Source organism: Xyrauchen texanus, chromosome 28 (assembly GCF_025860055.1).
Source record: "Xyrauchen texanus isolate HMW12.3.18 chromosome 28, RBS_HiC_50CHRs, whole genome shotgun sequence".
NCBI classification, from domain to species: Eukaryota; Metazoa; Chordata; class Actinopteri; order Cypriniformes; family Catostomidae; genus Xyrauchen; species Xyrauchen texanus.
The window spans coordinates 24760744-24781496 of NC_068303.1; the positions used below are offsets into that span (position 1 = coordinate 24760744).

General features: G+C 36.9%; 1 protein-coding gene across 2 annotated transcripts in view; it reads right to left on the reverse strand.

The window, feature by feature from the left end:
• Nucleotides 1-3027: 3027 nt before the first annotated feature.
• rtn1b (reticulon 1b) overlaps nucleotides 3028-20753 on the reverse strand; it is a 43157-nt gene continuing 25431 nt past the window's right edge. The window contains exons 1-7 of one of the 2 annotated variants that reach the window (XM_052095568.1): nucleotides 17860-18029; nucleotides 5198-5405; nucleotides 4924-5062; nucleotides 4547-4616; nucleotides 4338-4384; nucleotides 4161-4219; nucleotides 3028-4038 (exon numbers count right to left, since the gene is read on the reverse strand). In XM_052095568.1, coding sequence (XP_051951528.1) covers nucleotides 3996-4038; nucleotides 4161-4219; nucleotides 4338-4384; nucleotides 4547-4616; nucleotides 4924-5062; nucleotides 5198-5405; nucleotides 17860-17932 — 639 coding nt within the window. In that variant the 5' untranslated portion in view covers nucleotides 17933-18029 and the 3' untranslated portion in view covers nucleotides 3028-3995. Of the gene's footprint in view, nucleotides 4039-4160; nucleotides 4220-4337; nucleotides 4385-4546; nucleotides 4617-4923; nucleotides 5063-5197; nucleotides 5406-17859; nucleotides 18030-20753 lie in introns of those variants that run through there. The other variant, XM_052095567.1, reaches the window with a different exon arrangement.

The following is a 20753-nucleotide window of genomic DNA, read 5'->3' on the forward strand; positions in this document are numbered from 1 at the left end:
AGATTTTGCCAATACCATTATGCCTGAACTGCTGATACTCAGAGTTTTTCTTTTATTCCCTCTATATACAGTGAGGAAAATAAGTATTTGAACACCCTGCTATTTTGCAAGTTCTCCCACTTAGAAATCATGGAGGAGTCTGAAATTGTCATCGTAGGTGCATGTCCACTGTGAGAGACATAATCTAAAAAAAAAATCCAGAAATCACAATGTATGATTTTTTAACTATTTATTTGTATGATACAGCTGCAAATAAGTATTTGAACACCTGAGAAAATCAATGTTAATATTTGGTACAGTAGCCTTTGTTTGCAATTACAGAGGTCAAACGTTTCCTGTAGTTTTTCACCAGGTTTGCACACACTGCAGGAGGGATTTTGGCCCACTCCTCCACACAGATCTTCTCTAGATCAGTCAGGTTTCTGGGCTGTCGCTGAGAAACACGGAGTTTGAGCTCCCTCCAAAGATTCTCTATTGGGTATAGGTCTGGAGACTGGCTAGGCCACGCCAGAACCTTGATATGCTTCTTACAGAGCCACTCCTTGGTTATCCTGGCTGTGTGCTTCGGGTCATTGTCATGTTGGAAGACCCAGCCTCGACCCATCTTCAATGCTCTAACTGAGGGAAGGAGGTTGTTCCCCAAAATCTCGCAATACATGGCCCGGTCATCCTCTCCTTAATACAGTGCAGTCACCCTGTCCCAAGTTAAAGACTTGAAAAACATAGCCTGATTGGATGAATCTCAGGTACACTGATAGGCCCACTGCAGCCAACCTTGACTGAAAAAGTGGGTCTTCTGCTGTTGTAGCCCATCCGCCTCAAGGTTTCACATGTTGTGGATTCTGAGATGCTATTTTGCTGACAACTATTGTACTGTTTGGTTATCTGAGTTATCATAGCCTTTCTGTCAGCTTGAACTAGTCTAGTTATTCTCTGTTGAGCTCTCTCATAAATAAGGCGTTTCCGTCCGCAGAACTGCCGCTCTGTGGATGTTTTTGTTATTGGCACCATTTTCTGAGTAAACTCTAGATACTGTTGTCTGTTAAAATACCAGGAGATCATCAGTTACAGAAATACTCATACCAGCCCGTCTGGCACCAACAATCATGTCAATACATTTTTTTCCTCATTCTGAATGTTGATATGAACATTGTCCTGACCTGTATCTTTGAGGATGTTTTGCACTGCAATACTGCCACACGATTGGCTGATTAGTTAATTACATGAATAAGAAGGTGTACAGGTGTACCTAATAAAGTGATAAGTGAGTGTATATACAGTATACTGTATATAATAGCCTATTCCGTTTTATTTCTCACAAAAAGCACCACAATATTACAATGTTTTTTTAGGTTTGTGGTAATGCCATGTTTTTGACTTGCCATATAGTAAAACCATTTTGTGTTTTTTACCTTGGAATACTATGACAATATTATGAAATATGAATATAGCAATCATTCAGTACACACGGCACAGTGTTGTTGTTTTTTTAGGGCTCTAATGTTTTTCTTATCTCAAAACTCTTCTCTTTCTCTCATCTCTGCTCCCTCACTTTATAATTTAATCTCTGTTGCTTTCACTCTGACCTCATCATCCTCTTTATAGAACAGACTCTTCTTATATTTTCTCTTCATTTCTTTTCAGATTAATATGTTATTTTACTATTTTCTGGCATTAATATTTACCATACACCAATAATGTGGCATAACCATATAGTACAACCAAAAAATGGTAATACCATGGTACTTTTTTAAAAGTGATAAGTCTAATAGCTTAGTTTTAACAAAAGCAAACTTGCTTTGTCTGAATAAGACAACTCCTTCAGTTTATGAAAGTATTATATAAAAGATGTATTGAATTTCTTTCTACACTGAACGTGATGCAAAAGCTCCCGATAAAATTTATGAAAATGTCGGAAATGCTGTATCACTTTTGATGAAATTACTTTACAATACATTGATTGGACTTTTTATCTGACATGTTACAAGAACTATAGCGAAGGGAACAGGGATCCAGTAATACAATGTTCCCTTCAGAGTACCCACTATAAGGGCTCAGACCAGAGGTGTCGAGAGCATCAAATCGACTTGAAGACATTCATTTTCTATGGCAGCCAGCGTCTCTTGGCATCGAGAAGCGTCCTTAGCCGGAAAGTCTTGGGAATTGATCAGAGGAAAATTCAAGCGCGGGCAACATTATGGTAATGATCTTTAACACAGTTCGGCAGCAACATATTGGAATATAGAAGTCTAGAGAACACAAAAGTGTAAACTTTGGTTCCCACCAAAAAATAGCTCTGAAGACAAAAATGCATGGCCTAGAAGAATCTTGTGAACCAGAGCAGCAGCAAATGCAACAACCTCTCAATGATCCATAGTGACATGAATTTGATAATAAGCGCAACACTATTTATAGGAACCATTTTCCCTCTAGAACACTTGTTTTTAAGCGGGAATGCTATTCATTTGCTCAAAACACTGATTTGACCCATTGCACTAAACAACCAGGACCACATTTTATTTTGTTTATTTTGGTAGCAAACCACCATTTCTTACTTTCATATTTAAAAGATTTCATGAGGATATACGCTACTTGTGATATGTCAGCAAAAAGATACAGGTCGACATGTCTGGATGTTTTGCGGCCCTTTTAAATATAGTTCACAAAACCAAGCATTCCGAACTCACGTTGCCGCCTATTTCAACTACGTCAGAGCGTCCAAGTATCTTCAATAGCGTTGTTGGCAGGACAGCCAGAGCGAATTTTGATGCTCACATCTGAACGCACGGTAAGGCATAGGGTGTATTACTTGAGATTGGAATTTGCCCTAATGTGCTGTAGTGCGTGCTGTTTTTCTGTGATGGTTCTGTGATTTACAACGAAATCTCATAATTACACATAATTGCTATTATTGTGAGATTATTAAGAGATTTATCTTATTATTCTATTATTTTATTGCCCCATTGACCAAGCTGCCCCCTTTCTGTGCATGCCACTGTTCCATTCAAATGAAACTCTTTAGCCAAGTACATTTAAGAACATTTATTTTCGCATTCATTATTGAGTACATCTTAAGTGCAAATAGTTAAGAGTCAATGGCTAAGAGAATGAACAATACTTAACATTGTACAAAGATTGACAGATTCTAGCTGGCAATCACTCACTTCAGCTTTCTTCTCCTCTCTCTCTTTTGTTTTGTATCATTTTCAAAAAGAAGATCAATGACAGCACTCAAAACATCTCTGTAGCTCCTTTAATAAGTCCTACAAGAAAAGAAACCAAATGCTATGCGTGAGCTGACCATATCTAATCAGAGCAATGCTAAATAGTTGCGTTTGTGCCCAATGTTACAAATACCAGAAAACGCAGCAAATCCAAGCGTCTAGCTGACAATGACGATTATGTTAATCATGTTTACAGGAATAGTGATGAAAAAGGAAAAGCCCCACCCAGCGCCTAGGAAACAAAAATCTTTTTTTTTTCCAAGAAGAGAGTGTCACAGGAGAGCAATAAAGCTGGAGAGATCCTTCACATACTACAGAGAAAAAACATTTTCAGCACAGCTGAGAAAGCACAGAAAATAAGAGAAAAAGAGAATTCATCAGCACTTAAGACTCTTGACTTCATGCACTTTATGAGCAACACAACAGAAAAATTACATCTAGTCTTTAACCAGTTTTGAATAATATGTGTCAACATTACTTCTACAATTCATCAATAAGTTGTACTTCTAACTAGAGCCTGATTTGAGACATAGCACGCTTTGCTTTATTTTTTTATATGGTTACAAGGCGAGGATGGGACTTCTCCTGCACAGCTTGGCCGTTGCTCAAGACGTCACAATCTATACAGAGTAGAACAATGTTTTCAGTGATGTTTATGTGTGTCTAGTGTCTGAGTGTGTGTGTAAAAAGAGGAACCCTTGAACATCTCTCAGCTCTCTTTGTAGTAGGGTTGTCAGGGGCTCACTACCTCTTCCAGGGGCAGTGTTGACCCTACTCAGCCTTTCGTTTGGCCCCAGGAATCTTCTCCTGAATCCTGTACATTCAAATGCAAGCACAATTCAATTTCCACATATTAGATGCATATTTATGCATTCAGATACACACATTCACATCTCTTATTCTACTAATAAAAAAATGCTTAGATGAAGGACTTACTTTCCCACCACAGAGTTGACTTGGGTTCTTATTAGGTCCAGATACTGGTCAATCTGTGCCTAGAGAGAGAGAGAGAGTATGTGAAAAACAAATGCAGAAGACATTGTCATAGTGTCTATGAATTATATACTGTACTGTATAACGCAGTGGTCATAGTAACAAAGGTTCCACTCTGACCTGGTATTTCTTGTAGACAACAGGCATGGAGAACATGGACACCACCACTAAAGAAAGATGCAACGTATGTAGAAAAAAAATAAGAAAGAGGAATGCATTATCAGAAAATGCAGTAGGTTTGCCATTCATAACAGTATTAAGCTCTAATTAATTAAGCTCTTCTAATTAAAGATACATATACATTGTAAACATCTAACAAATAATCTCACCCATTATAAAAAGAGTGAGACCATTGAAGATGGCTCCCACATAGGTCAGCAACCACATCAGCACTGCAAACTTTAGTCGAACAAACACATCAAGCAGTTAGCGCACACCAACCATTTATATGGGGAAATAAATATTTATTATGTATATTTGCACAAGTGATGTAATTTAATAAGGTGAGCTAAAGCAGAAAACTGGATGGAAATGTAAAAGTGCATATACTGTCTATAACACTTTATATATCAAATATTTATATAAAACTATATAACAAGAATGAGCCATTAGGTTCCATAAAGTGTTAAGCTACTCAAATGTCCTGTATTTGGTTAATGACTAACTTTAAGCATTATTGTTTATCGATAAAAAAATGTAGCATTACCTTTAGTGTGTCCACCAGATCCTGAACCAAGAACAGTCTGCGCAGTTCTTTCAGTGTGCTATTGATATAGTATTGGGCGTTTTCTGCATACCTCTGCATCTGATCATGTGACAGTGACATTTCCACATCCAGATATGCCCTGTATCCAGGTAATAGAGAACATTGTTAGTAACATAATTGTAACATAGTAATAGCAAAGTAATATCATAGTAACTGGTTGTTCTTGCATCAGTTGATACATCTGCACACACACTAAAACACAGAGCTGTCTCACTTGAAGGGATGTCCTTCATCTGTCTTCTGCACAGCCTGTAGCACAGACTTGTAGACTCTGAAGCTGATGGTGGCAGATAGGGCAGCCAGGGCCAGATAGGCCACCACACTGACCACACTGAACTGCGTAAGAGAGAACAGCAGCAGCAGTATACTGCCAAACACCAGCCCACTCTGCTTCAGGTCCCGCCAGTACAGCAAATCCATTACTGGTTAGGGAGAAAGAGAGAGATATATATAGAGAGAGAGATAGAGAGAGGTTTGGTCTTTATCATGCACACGAGAAGGTAAGGCGGTATGACAGCGAATAGGTGTGTGTATTGCCTAAATTTTGCCTATTTAACAATGGCTTCGAATGTAGCTCATCCAATCAGAATTTAAAGTCGGAACTATCTGTTTTCATAATATTAGTTTTATTGTTTTGAGTTTTTTGCTTTTTAACTAAATTGTTGCATAACATGAAGCTGTTTTTGAACAGATGCTAAACTTATTCATTTGTTATGAATAAATGTGTCCTTTGTTTTGCATTCATAAAGTTATAAATAGCATCCAAAATAGGCATCACCACATGGCTTTTAAAATATAAACCATTTATTCAATGAATTTTCAGCTATTCTAATTATATTGCAATATATAACATGACATTTATACTCTATAAAATGACTCATACTGTGATATGAAATTTTGGTACTACCCACCGCTGTCTGTTTTTGATTGTTTTTACTATCCCTTAAATCTGCATTCACTAAATGCTGTGTGAATCTAACAGTGATCTAACGACTAGTGAGTCAGAGATAGGACAATTACAAGTTATTACACAAACAGTGATAAGCAGAACCAACAAAATCATGCCTGGGTTCAATCTTTTTTTTTTTTTTATCTGCTGTCAGAGCCTTTCTCTTCCCAGCTCTGTCCCTGTGTCCTTAAATTCTCTGAAACACTAAATTCTGGCCAAATGACAACATGGTGGCCATGGCAACAGACTGGAACCAGTTGCACAAATCTTGCAGCTTTTGGTGCCTTATCAAATTTGATATAATGTGATGTCCATCTTTAATCTCCCAGACCAAACATGTAATGCTATAATTGTGTCTGAAGCTTGATCTATGAATGGTGTCCATAATGGTATACAACATTAAATAGCAGGGCTTTACTGAGGCCAATGAACTGGAATAATTTAATTAAAATGACTCAAACACCAATGAAATCTGAAAAAGTGAGCCAAGAATTCTATACAGACCTACAAATGTAAAACTACACAATCATAGTTTTTTAATTATAATTTTTATTTAATTTTGAGTGATTTGATATAAATTTTCACACTACTGAATCACTCCTGAATCTGAATCACAGTTTAGCCAAACATATCTATCATAAAGCTGCTCATTGTCTAAGCTTGATATCTGTCATCATTACTCAGTTTTGACAAAATGTGTAGTTACTGTGTTCTGCCTTTGCACAGCAGTGTAAACAAACTGCTTTTTAAATTGTTGCAAATATTTATCCATTCCAAAGCTCTTCCTTCTGGTCTTTATTTTCCACCAATAAAATTTTCCTTGATTTTTCAGATTTAATTGTACTATAAAACATGTAAGTTTCAGAACTCAAAACTTCCTCTTTAATACAAAAAGAGCCTTTATTTAAACCAAGATGCAAAAAAGGCTCGTTTGGCATTTCCATTCTTTGTGACATCACAGACATGACTGTCTCTACAGCAAGACATCAACCCCTACTTTTAATTCATCACACCCTTGTCCCACCCATGATACTCATTCAGAAAAGGACTGGCCTTCCATTCCTCTTCATCAAAGGGGACTTACACAGGACAACTTTGTGTGCCCACCTGGACTAAATTTAAAAAGTTTTTCTATATCAACATGCAGTAGACAAACTGCTTTGATAGTTATCATACATCTCGTGCCACCTTTAAAGAAGTGATGTCAAGTTACAAGTCTTAAAAGGAGACCCCCATTCTGTCTTCCTGTTTTGAATATAAAGGCAACCTGGATGCATTTTTGCACCCAACCCTGCTATTTTAATTATGAAAACATGCATTAGATAGATGTCTTTGACCATTCTGATGCGATTTCGGTTTTAAGAGTGGTACAAGCTCAACTTTCAATTGGTGCCACTGGCTGGGAGAACTGTGTCTCTTCCAGAGTAAAAAGATGACAGAAGGTGTGAGATGTCATGCCTGTGAGGCCCAGCGTCTCTGCTTTGGCCTCTGTTGAAGCAACCCAACATCAGGAAATAATGACTGAAATTTAACAAAGTACCTGATCGCATCAGTACAGGATATGTGTGTGCTTCATATTTCAAAGTGGACTATATTATGTGTGTGTGCGTCATGTGGAATGTATGTGCGTAATAAACAGTTACGTTTATGTGTGTTTTTGGCTCATATCAGCGTGGATTGCTTGTGAACCAATCACAAAATTATTCAAGCTTTGCAAAGGCACTATTTTTGAAGGATGGGGCTGTTACGATCCCGTGTTGTCTGCCCCGTGTTTTCTGTTTCACTCTCCACTGATCACATTCCATGTCACGTTTTCCTTGTTGTCCGCCCCGTGTTTCACTGTCCTTGTATAAACTACATTTCCCACAATTCCCGACCTCCCTCACTGCCTGCACTCATCATTGTTCTCACCTGTGTCTCGTTTAGTCTTCATTGTGTCTGTCTATTTAAACCCTGTTGTTTTCCCTTTCCTTTGTGGTTCGTTATCGTTGCATGTTATGTTTCGTGTTCATGCCGTTGTTCTCTTGCTGTTCCCCTGGTTCGTTCAAGGTTTACCCTGCCCTTCGTTTATGTTCACTGTCTGTTCTACCCGCTGTGTGTTCTTTTGTGTTTGAGTTAACTTTTTCCCATCGTGGACTTTTCTTTGTGTTTTTGCTCTTTTTACTTTCAATAAACCACTTTTGGATCCTAACCACCCGTCTGCCTTCTCCTGCTTCCAGCACCCTTAACAGGGGCAGTGAAAAACACTACTGGACCCGACTGCAAAACAAAGTTCCATTCATGAATGTTTGATATGTAGTTAATGGTGTTGCTGTGTCGGATGCAATGTGTTTCATGTGTTTCATGTGTGTCATGTGTGTGTATATATATATATATATATATATATATATATATATATATATATGGCTGTATTCGATGTAAGCCAATCATAACAGTGGGCGTTTACATTTAAGTTTTAAGGAGACACTGAGGTCAAAACTGATCGTTTCAGTTTTACATATATATATATATATATACAGTTTCAGAGACAGAGAGGAAAATGATCATTAATTACTTAATTATTTGGTGTTTTGGTGCAATAAAATGTTACTAACATTATAAGTGAACCTCAGGGAAGATGATAAAATTATATAAAATAGAGAGCAAGTCATGACCCCTTTAAAATGTTGCAATGTAGCGACTGGAGTCTATAGATATTAAACATTAAGCATCTTAACTAGTTTATAATAATACACTGAAAATGGGCTGCAGTTTGCTCTTAACACAGGCATGCAAGTCTGTCTACACAGAGTCCTGTGATAATTTTCTCACATGTGCGCCTGTCTCAGTGGCATAAAGGGGCTGAAAACTAGATCATTATTTGGGGCTGTTCTAAGCTAGAGGCTAATGCAGCTAGTTCAGGAAGAAAGCATTTTAGATCCTCACAACAGAATCATGTACGTGCTCACTTGGATTCTTTGTGTGTGTGCTATGAAGGCATGTTTGTGACCTCATTATGCAATAAACAGCACTTTTAAAACAGAGGAGTATCATGTATTATTCATAGGCACCATAATACTTGACCTCAAATTAATCAATAAACAATATTCAGACACCTTTTCTACGGAGTGGAATAACAAACAGAGGCTTACACTAAACACTGAATTTCTATTCATTTTCAGGTGAAATAAAACAGCCCCACCCAATTAACACACAATGTTATTTGCTCAAATTCTTTCACACCATGCACCTACACAAGCTTGTTTATGAGGTTCTCTGAGGAGCTCTGAGCTGAAGGGAGCGCGGTCGCCAAGGAAACTGGCGAGATGGGTGCAGTGGAGTGAGCAGTGATGCAGTTGCCATAGCGATGGAGCTTGCCCCCCCCATCTCCGTTCCCCATCACCCTCCCTCACAGAGCACGCTGACTGCCAGACAGAGTAATACGGTGCTGATGAAATGATGGGGGAAGGGGGAACAGGAGGTAACAGTGTTGTGACAGACATGCAATCAAAGACCCTCTTGCTAAGACTGTAATACTGACATCACCATGCCCCTTATTCAAAGGGTAGACAACAGCTAACAACAGTCCGGTCCTTAGGGCAAGAATTGCTAAAGATAGCTACAATTGCTGTGAGACTGGTAGTTGCGACCCGTCACATGGAAACCTGCAGAACCAAAATAGGTACAAACATGAGAAACACCATCAAATGAGATGTAGCAAGATAGTTCTTTAAATCTATCTGATCTCAATGGGATTCAAACACCTTCATGGTGATTCAAACACTGATTCATACTGCTCTTTATTTTGTTTTTAGAACAGAGTTCTATTATAGAAAAGAGGAAACACTTCTCTCTCATGTCATGTTTAAATGTTCAGTGATTGGTTAAATTTTTTTATCTCAAGCACTTATAACCATACTTGGTATAGCCCACCAGATTTACACTTTCCTAATGATAGAAATAGAAAGGTAACCAGAAAATATTTCCGCAAATAAAATTATAAATAATGAGAGGTGTATTCAAGAGAGGGCTAAAACGACCAAAACAGCACTTGTGCATGACGTCACCACTTGTGTGCGTTTACTTATTTAGCCAACCTAGTCCCATATAATAACAAAGTTTTTATATGGGACTATATAAAAATATAATATATAATTACGAGTTTTACGTACAGCTTTCTATGTTTTGCTACAGATTCCTAGTGAAATTAACACTAGAGGTGCTACAAAAACTGCGTTTTATTCACTTTCACAAAAATAATGGGTACTATGGCTGATTTTTACTGATCACTTATTTTTCACTCTGTTTACTCATAACCTGACACTGTATTTTATTATTAGGTCGATTTAGTCGATTTAACGCACATATAAAAATAGCACGTTAAAAAAACGCAATTAATCATGTCCCCGGACTGCAATAAGGAATATTCCTACCATCGAAGTAATTCAAGATTGAAGTACTACCTGTTTTCTCCAGGGGGCAGTAAGCAAATCTCCAGCTGTACAGAGAACAAACCACACTTACCGAGAGCAGAAAACACAAGATGAGAACATGTTCTTGCATTCAAACACTTGATGGAAAGCACACCCGAATCTCAAAGGATCTCAAGACGTGTTTTTCTAAGTTTCAAACTACGTTAAACTTGACACAGCAACCTAAAAACTATATGTTTATGACACAACAAAAGTGATGTGACATGCACCCATACTACATTTCAGACTGATTGATGAATTCAGTTGCAAAATGGATTGTGTGAACTGTAGGCCAATTATTGGCTTAAAGTTGCACTTTGTTTCTTTGTGTCATTGTGGACTTACATGGACACCTAGTGACTTGGATGCAAAATAATTTAAAATCAATAGTTTTCAGTTTCAGATGCCATTGTAGAAATTTAATATTCACAGTCAGTCATGATTAATTTCATCAATGAGTAAAAGTGTCGAATAACAGGATGGTTACTGAGATTAAGCGGATAGTATTCAGCTGGTCATGTGATTCTAACATTGCAGACTCCATGTGCTGACCCTCTCCATGTAGAATAAAACAGCTTTTATAAGGTTACTGACATGACTGGAGTCTTCATTTTAATGTGAGTGATCATGATTTCCTACATATATTGCAAAATTACAATTGACGTCTTTAGGAGTTAAACTTTTTTATTACAGAGTGCAACTTAAAGTTAAATAATAAGGAAATAAATAAATATATTTGATTCTATTGTCTTATAATTTTGTACTCGTCTGCCACAGCATTATATTAAATTATAATTTTTTTATAATATATAAATATATATATTGTATTAATAATTATTTAAATAAATTTCAATATTATTTAATTATTGTTATTTGAGGGGATTTCTTAGTAAATACCTTTATATGCGATTAATTAGATTTATTATTTGGCATACCATGTAATTAATTTGATTAAGAATTTGATTGACAGTATAAATATACATTTTTATCAAAATATAAATTTTTATAAAATGTAAATATACATTTTACAAGCGCACACACGAAGGACTGGTCGGAAAAACCAGCGAGGAGACTGTCTGATCATTTGGTTCATTTATAGAGGGAAATGGACATTAGGGTTGTGCTGACAGACGATGATTTCAGGGATAGGTCAGAGTGATTACCAATAGCTGATGCTTTTGACGATGTCAAGGCGATATTTAGCTCATTTTCCCATGTATTAAATTATTATTAGGCTATTATTATCAAATTAACATTACAAATAATTTGCTCCGTGGCACACAGACACGCGCTTGAAGAAAGGCTTTTTTATATTATTAAGAACAGATGACAGGAAAGAATCTATGTGCATGTATGACACGCTGTTTGTACGGAGGCGTGCAGTCTTGTGGAACACGCGCATCTAAAAGGTTCTCACTCTTTGTTTCTGTCTTTGTTTTTTTTTGTTGCAAAAACTTTATCATCTATGAATGCTGCAATTGACCTCAGACATCTCAACTCAGGAGGTGTTTTGAGTTTAGCTCACTTTATTTCCACAGAGCAGTTTATTGTGACCAACTCAGCCTATACATCTGTGAGTAAAACATAAAATAATACAAAAACACGTTCACCTCGAACCATGATTGATATTTCAGTGATTATTATCATCATTATAATTATTATTTTTACATTTATAATTGTTTTTAAGTCTTCATTTGTGTAATTTTCCACCATGATGTTAAGACGAAATCTTGCCTGATTTAATTTTAACTCTTTATTTTATTTGATTTATTTTATACATTTTAACTTTAAATTTAATTTTCAATGCAAAATCACTAAAGCAAGAATATTCACTGATCCCTCAGCCCAGAGGTTGCATGTAATTGGATATTGCATATATATATATATATATATATATATATATATATATATATATTGTGAAGGAGGGAACAAAACAAATGTATTCACACACATGATGTATTTTCATGGACAACGAAACACCCGACCAGTTGAGAATGCACTGATGAAGTAGGTAATTTGCCAGTGAGTTGTTGACAACTGTTGTAAAACCATCTTTCAAAAGGTTTAACAAAACACATTTTCATTTGAATTTTTAATTCATATAAATAAAAAATAAAGTTCTAAGTTTGAAATCAAGGTGTCTTGTGTAGGCTTAACCCTAACCCAGTTTAATGAAAATTACCCAATAGTACCACCTAGCATCCAACCAGAGGTACTACCGGTGTTTGTCTTTTCGAATGTGGAGTTTTTTCCAATCAAAACTTGGTCGACCAAGACTCTTCTCATCGACTAACCTTTGGTCGACTATCAGAGGGCAGCTCTAATTTATACATTACTCCTCACACAAGTTCATCATCAGTGTACAAGAGGAAACAGATGATATTACTGCTGAAGTTAGAATCATGGTGATTAACATAAATTAACGTTAGCATTACTAGGTTAATTGTCATAACATTACACTGGTTACGGCTTCACTAGCTAGCTATCGTTAGCAGTCAGAGGTAACATTAAAAGATAAAAAGCTGAAACTGACATCCATCATTTGTACACTGCTTTTCAGAATGAGCATACAAAAATATTTTAAGAGACGTCAAACCCCAGATGAGATTTTAGCCAATCGCTTTTGGTGAGGCAGGCCTTGGCTCTGTCAATTAAACCCTGGCTGGGGGTGAAGAGCATCATGTATATGGGGAAGAATTGAGGGCGCTGTTTCTCACAATTCAATTTATTTCAATGTTGCCTACTGCAGCTTTAAGAGCACAAAATTGTTTAAAAGAGCACATCGCTAGCCTCTTAATTTTGCTCTCAATGTGCACCAGATAGAAGTATTTAACTTTAAAATGTACAACATTTTCTTAAGGGGGAGCATGCCCACAGACCCCCATAAAGGGTCAGAGGTCCACCCCCATAGTCTCACAAAATCCTGTGGGAAACACTGGGGTAAGGATGTATGTTTGTTCACCTTTCATTCATGTAAGTTTAGGCTAAAGTTTTAAATTAGGGAGGTACTAATTAAAACATCCATCTAATATTCACCTTAAAAACCATAACCAAATTATGATTGTAACATAATTTCACTCATTTTTGGCACCCCCTGCTGGACATTTCACTAGGAAACTGCAGTCAAACGTATAATGAAGCACGTCATTTTGGTTTGCAAAAATGTTGCTATTGTCACGTAAATTTCATGAGATCAGGCTCCATTTAGCAGTCACTTTTTATCCAAAGTGAATTACAGTTTATGTTTTTGAGGGAATATATTGCAAAACTATAGACTGAATGCAGATTATACAGCTCTGGTATTGTGTTGCCCCATTATATATGCATAGCAGCCTGCTCTTGACATCAGCGGGTCATACTCTTAAAACAAAGAGAACACTTCAGTCAGCCTACGACAAACATAATTACACACATCTAATCTGGATGATGATATTCTTGGCATGAGACAAGGTGACTCCAGAAAGACACAAGGAAAACAGCATTTCTCAGCTGGTAATAATGAAAGCCCTTTCAAAGAAATGTGTCACATGCTATGACATCACAAACTGATGAAAAAACAAAAGAGTAGACTCCAGATAAACAAAATAAACAACTGTTGACTGGGTCGGTACAGTGTTAAAGGGAAAAAATAATAGATGCCACAACGAGACGGAGAGAAAATTAGACATTCACATGTCATCAGTAATTAATGGCTCTGTTTAATCACTCCTCTTGACTGGTATAGCTTAATGCCATATATGGGACTGAATACGATTATTGGGAATATGTGTATCTGAGCTCAAAGATGCTAAGAATGCAAAATATGTGAGGTGCAATATATTCTTACTCAAGCATCTGCTGGCTAGCATGATAAACCCCCACTGTATAGATTAAGTATGATCCAACACTTAGCAGACTTCATATAAGAACATGCATGCACAAAAAAGTGGTAACCTGTGATTCTTACCTTCAGGAGTTATGACTGATCTAACCCTTAAAAGTTGTTTTATTGGTGAAACCTGTATTCAGGTTGATTCGGTAATGTTAAATAATATTTTATACTAGAATAAAACCAGCTAATTTAGATTTTACCACATGAAGCTTATTTTTTAGGTTAACATTTTTTTAAAGTGTGTTAAGAGATGCGTTTTAAAAAGAGCATTGAATATTCTGACATATACTTATATTTAAGTATATGTCAAGATATATTTAAAGTGTGAACTAATATTTCTGTTTATTTTCATATATGCAACCTGCTCTGTCATTATAAAGATCTCATTATTTTACATAACAAGCTATTATGAGTTATGACTTACCACCTGTCTCTGTCTTACACCTAGTGAAAATGTTTTTACAATTTCCCTAATTAAAATGTCAATACAGTGTTTGGTGCATAAAATACATATTGAAAAAATAATATTTTATTAATATCGTATTTGATGTGCTGAATTGAACTGTGGTACATTTCAATCCATTTTCACAGACCAAGGAGAGGAAGTTGTCATGGCCAAACTCTCAAACATTTGGTCAAATATTTGTTTTGTTCCCAATCATGTAACTAACCAATGTTTTGTGTTACTACAACAAAGCAATCAAAAATTATAGTATAAAAAAATTATTTATCCTAGTGTCCAAATATGTCTTGAACAAATGAGCTTTTATGGAATTTGCCATACATGACAGAATTGTTGGTGTGGATATTCTGACCCCCAGCCCACAATGACCGCCACAAATCAAAACTGCAGATACAACAATACACTTCTTATACAAATTTAACTACTATGAAAGAGATGTGCCTTGTAAGTTTAGATAGTAAAAGTGGGTGAAAAGGGGATGAATACTCAAAGATAGCGCCTTGATCTTAATGATCTTAGCCATATGAAACTATGCTAAGCCTTTCTGACAATTGGCACATCCTACTAATAAAATCACTAGTTTTTATATCTTGAATTCTAGGTTAGATATTTCCAGAGTAGGACTATATTCTACATTGGAGATCTAAGTATGAAACTACTTTAAATTTTTTAGCTTATGCTGAATAACTGCTTTAGACATATGTTTGATTCTGTGAATTTGGAAATGTACTGTATGTTTGATCCCCCAATCTTTTTGGCTCAACTGTCCCTGTTTTTATTCAAACTAATGGAGATTTTACTAACACATTTGTCAGTGTGAAATGTGATCAAAATCTGTTTTATGTTTTGTACTTAATGGAAGAACTAGCACAGTTCATCTGGACTGGTACTAGTTGACCATCAAGACAATGACAGAGCCAATTTGGCGACTCATGCCACTGCTTGACTGAACTGCATAGCTGAGAGAATAAAATAAGGAGAAACAGAAAATGCTGACTTTAGAGATGCCAACACCTTTGCTGCAGTTTGACATTATAGCACACTAAATCAATACCTAGAACGCAGATAGTACCAACCTCAAGCCAACAGGCATGACTACAGAAATATATATCAACTGACTACTGCACAACTCTGTTGACACAGCTACATTCTAATGAAAAAAGGTGGAAATGTGCCTTTTGTTTTTACATTTTTTAATAGCTTGATGTTGTAGATCCAACAAATCACTTTATCAGAAACCACATATAAGAGTTTTCCCCAATCTAGGAAGTCACTCCTAGAAGGAGTTGAAGGGTTCAATACAAGTTAAGCTCAATAAACAGCATTTGTGGCATAATGTTGATTACCACAGAAATTAATTTTCACTCGTCCCTCCTTTTCTTAAAAAAAAAAAAGGTTACAGTGAGTCACTTACAATGGAAGTGAATGGGGCCAATTTTTGGAGGGTTTAAAGGTAAAAATGTGAAGCTTATCATTTTATAAAGCACTTACATTAATTCTTCTGTTAAAACTCACGTGTTATTTGAGCTGTAAAGTTGTTTAAATCATCATGTTTACAGCCATTTTAGGGTTTGTTGACATTACATCGTAATGCAACGAAGTTGTAAATTGGATATAACTTTACACACAAAAGGTTAGTAAGCAATTGTATCATACTAAAATCATGTTAACATTCATATTGTTTATGTCTTTTGGCTATACTTTAAAAAAGTGAGTATTTTGACGTTTACGGATTGTCCCCATTCCCTTCCATTGTAAGTGCTTCACTGTAACTAAGATTTTTGTTTTTTTAAAGAAGAGAAGGGGCAAATCGAAATTAGTTTTTGTGGTAATCAATATTATACCACAAATGGTGTCGTTTGTGCTTAACTTGTATTGAATCCAGAATATTCCTTTAAACCCACTTCTTACCCACTGCTTAAAACACATATACAAATTGACCTATGTCATCAGTCTTAAAACTTTTAAAGATAAAAGAAACTGACTGTATGCAGTAAATACTTAGAATGCACACAATACAATTCTCTAGATTTTCCTTCCTTCTGCACCAGTCTTTTTAACCTTATACTCTAGATATTGGAGTTAAAGAAGGGACATTTACCTGGTGTCTTCCACTAGATGGATAATTCACTATGACTATACACTCCCCACCCCACCCTAAACATATCACATCCATCCTTACAAAGAATACATGATTCTGTAGAAGCCATTTTGACTGGAAGCTAATGAAAAAAGGGCCAACAGTTTAAGGAACCACCTCCCCTGGTAAAAAGACCAGCTTAATCAGCATACAATTCCCATGCTGTTCTAGCTGGTGGACCAGCGTAGCCATGTTGTTCACCAGCAAACCTAACTGGTGAAGCTGGCTGGCCAGCATAGTCTTACTGATGAAGCTAGTTAAGCTAGGGGAAACCAGCACACTAGTATCCAATGCTGGGGGACCAGCACCCAAAAATGCATACATGTAAAACACACAACAATGCTGGTCTTTTCAGTAAGGGCAGATGTTCTCAAGAGCTGACTATAGCTAGCCACACCCTACACCTCTCTCTCCCTTCTTTTCTTTCATTTACTTTCTATTCCTTCTGTTGCCAAAAGGCCTTTGTGTTAGACATGATCAGCAATATACAAAGACAGAGAGGAGGGGTTAGCATTCGACAGATCGTTATAGACCTATCCGCATCCCAATGATCAACTGACCTGACAATTAGGAAGTCATGCATGTCATTGTGATACACCCAGAATCTGTGAATTCAGGATGGATCCCCTAAGTAAAGGGAGGAGGGGGAGAGAGGAAGGGTGTGCCCAGCTGTCTCAGACCCCCCCCCCCCCAGTCTACTGCTCGTTTGCCCATGATGGCGGCAACCTCGATGCAGAAAAAATGCGGGTGTGTGTCTGAGCATCCTCCAAAATTCCACTTGTACCTGCACCTCCCTTACAAGCCTTCTCCTCCCTCTCCTCCCCTTAAAATCCAACAGCCCCAATAAATCAACCCCATATGCTTCTTTCTCCTCATTTCTGTCTCTCCCAAACCAGACACGTACATGCATCCTAACCCTCTCCATCATTTCTCCATCCCATCGCGATCAACCCAATCTTGCATCCCTCCCAGACCCCCTCCTTCCACACACACTCACAGTACCCTGGCACTTCCAGCTGCTCCAGAAGCTTTCCGTCTTGGTCGAGTCTGCGGCTGCCATGGTGCTGGCCTGCATGCTAGTCTGGGTGAGGATAAAGACTGAGAATCGCTTTCTGTTAATGCTACTGTTACTGCCTCGCCGTTGCTCGCTCTGTCTCTTTCTCGCGCTTGCTCACCGGTTCACACCAGTGCATGAATAATCCATAGGAGGAGGAGACAGAGATGGGAGGGGCGGCAGGAATGGAGGAGAGAAGGAAAGGGAAATTTGATGATGGTGCTGCCCACTGGTGGATAAGATGAGAAAGATGCTTTCATTGAAGAGAGACAATGAAATGGGGAGAGAGGAAAATTAAGATTGATAAAGACATCATTAAATCAAAATTGTTGGCACAGACAACACAAAAAGAGTTTGTAGCTTTTAGTATGTGTATTAGCTTTAAATTAATGTTTAGGGTTATAAACTATTTTAGCTCAATTTACAGTATTTCAGAATCAGAAACAGAATTTTTTTAGGTGATAGGAGAAACACGCAAGTGCACACAGAACATTACAGTGAAACACAGAATACAAAACAAGGTAAGAGTGTGCTTGTGCAAGTTGTAATCTATGTGCAAGGTAGGAGTATGTACAGTTATTTAATTAAATATGAGTGAATTGACATATGTACATGATATATTTATTTACATTATTGGACTATGTGAATCCTGAAGGCAGTTTAATTGTTCATGTGGTATATGACCTGAGGGTAAAAACTGATCTTTTGCCTGGTTGTCCTAACTCTGAGTGCTCTGTATCACCTGCCAGAGGAACGCCCGCTTACCCTATTTCTGTTAAGATGATAATATGAAGAAACAGAATCTCAAAGGTCTTCCTTCATGAGAAATAAGGGCTTGCGGGTTTAATGAAAGCCTAAAAATAATGAGAAAATATTGGAAAACAAACCCTTTTCAAATGTAATTATTGTTTTACATTAGTAATAGTAACCACATTTTTTGGCACTCGTCATGTGCTGTGTGATGCAATTTACCATGGTGTTACTACATTAATATGGTGTTAGTATGGTTTTACCATGGTTGAAATGCATGCCAAATACTATATAAGAGAATATAAAATATCAAGGTAACTTTCACTTCCCATGAGAGAATATGTATTCTTTGTATCTCATACTCTTTTAAGAATGCTGTGGACATGAAATACATTATTAAAGGAATGTTCTGGGTTCAATACAAGTTAAGCTCAATTGACAGCTTTTGTGGTATAATGTTGATTACTATCATAAAATAATTTCAACTTGTTCCTCCTTTTCTTTAAAAAAAGACAGCAAAATGGTGCCAATTTTTGGAGGGTTTAAAAGGCAGCATTTTGAAGCTTATAACTGTATAAAAGCAGTTACACTGGGTCCTAATCAGACGCGATGCCACGACACTCGATAAAAGGTATCTTTTCCATGTTAATCAGAGTTTTTGTCCTAACCAGCCATGACACACGACGAGCAACAGGGCATTCTATTTTTGAAATGGTTTATATTTCTGCGACGTTGCGCCAGGCTGGACAGTCAACAAATGGATCTAAAGTTATTCTTTATTACAGTATATTACAGCCGACATCTAACTAGCCGGTCCAGAACAGCTTGATTTTGGCGGAAGGTGTCACACACCTAACGAATGTTGTGCTTGAGGTCTTGTTCTCTTCAGTGAGAGCTCTGTTTCACACACACACACACACACACGCACACGCACACGCACACGCACACGCACACACACACGCACACACACACACAGTTGTGTTTCCATGTTTTATGGGGACTTTCCATAGACATAATGGTTTTTATACTGTACAAACTTTATATTCTATCCCCTAAACCTAACCCTACCCCTAAACCTAACCCTCACAGAAAACATTCTGCATTTTTACATTTTCAAAAAACATAATTTAGTATGATTTATAAGCTGTTTTCCTCATGGGAACCGACAAAATGTCCCCACAAGGTCAAAAATTTCGGGTTTTACTATCCTTATGGGGACATTTGGTCCCCACAAAGTGATAAATACACGCTCACACACACACACACACACACACACACACACACACACACACACACACACACACACACACACACACACACACACACACACACACACACACACACACACACACACACAATGCATGTTATTATGATGTTTTTGTGGTATTAAATATTATGCCACACATGATGTCTATTAAGCTTAACTTATTTAACCCAGAATATTCCTTTAAGTACAGATTTTAAATGCAAAGAGTACAAAAAGACTGTGTGGAAATTTGTATAAAATGTTTAGTTTGTTGTGGTTTGTAATTTTTAGAATTTCATAATTGTGTTTCTTAATCTTGCTCCTGGGGCCCATGAGTTATGTTGTGTTACTCTCCCTGGGACATATACCTTATCAATTTTTGCACTCCTATTTCTTATTGCTTACTTGTCATTTGTGACTATACAGTACATGGCTATTAATCTCTTGATATTCCATTGGGAACAACTGTGTGTGTGAGTAAATAAAACTTCAACAGCACATTCCTTTAAAGCCATCCATATGTTAGTGTACTCATAAAAAATGAGAAATATGAACCTTTTGTAGATTCAAAGATTTACAGTCATTTTCAACTTACAGTCTATATTTTCTGGGAAAACAAAGCCAAAAATATCGATGACTTATCTTGCACTAAACAGATGTTCGTCCAATTAAATCTGTCCAAAATTAGATTGTCCCTCCCCTTAATACCACCTGCAACCGACTAGCAAGTAGCAAATCATCCTTCTTGGCTGTGACGTTAACAAAAGTCTTCTGGCTATATAAAAAAGAAAACAGCCCTTTGAAATGTCCTGCTCAAACTTCCTGTTATAATGGGAAATACACACA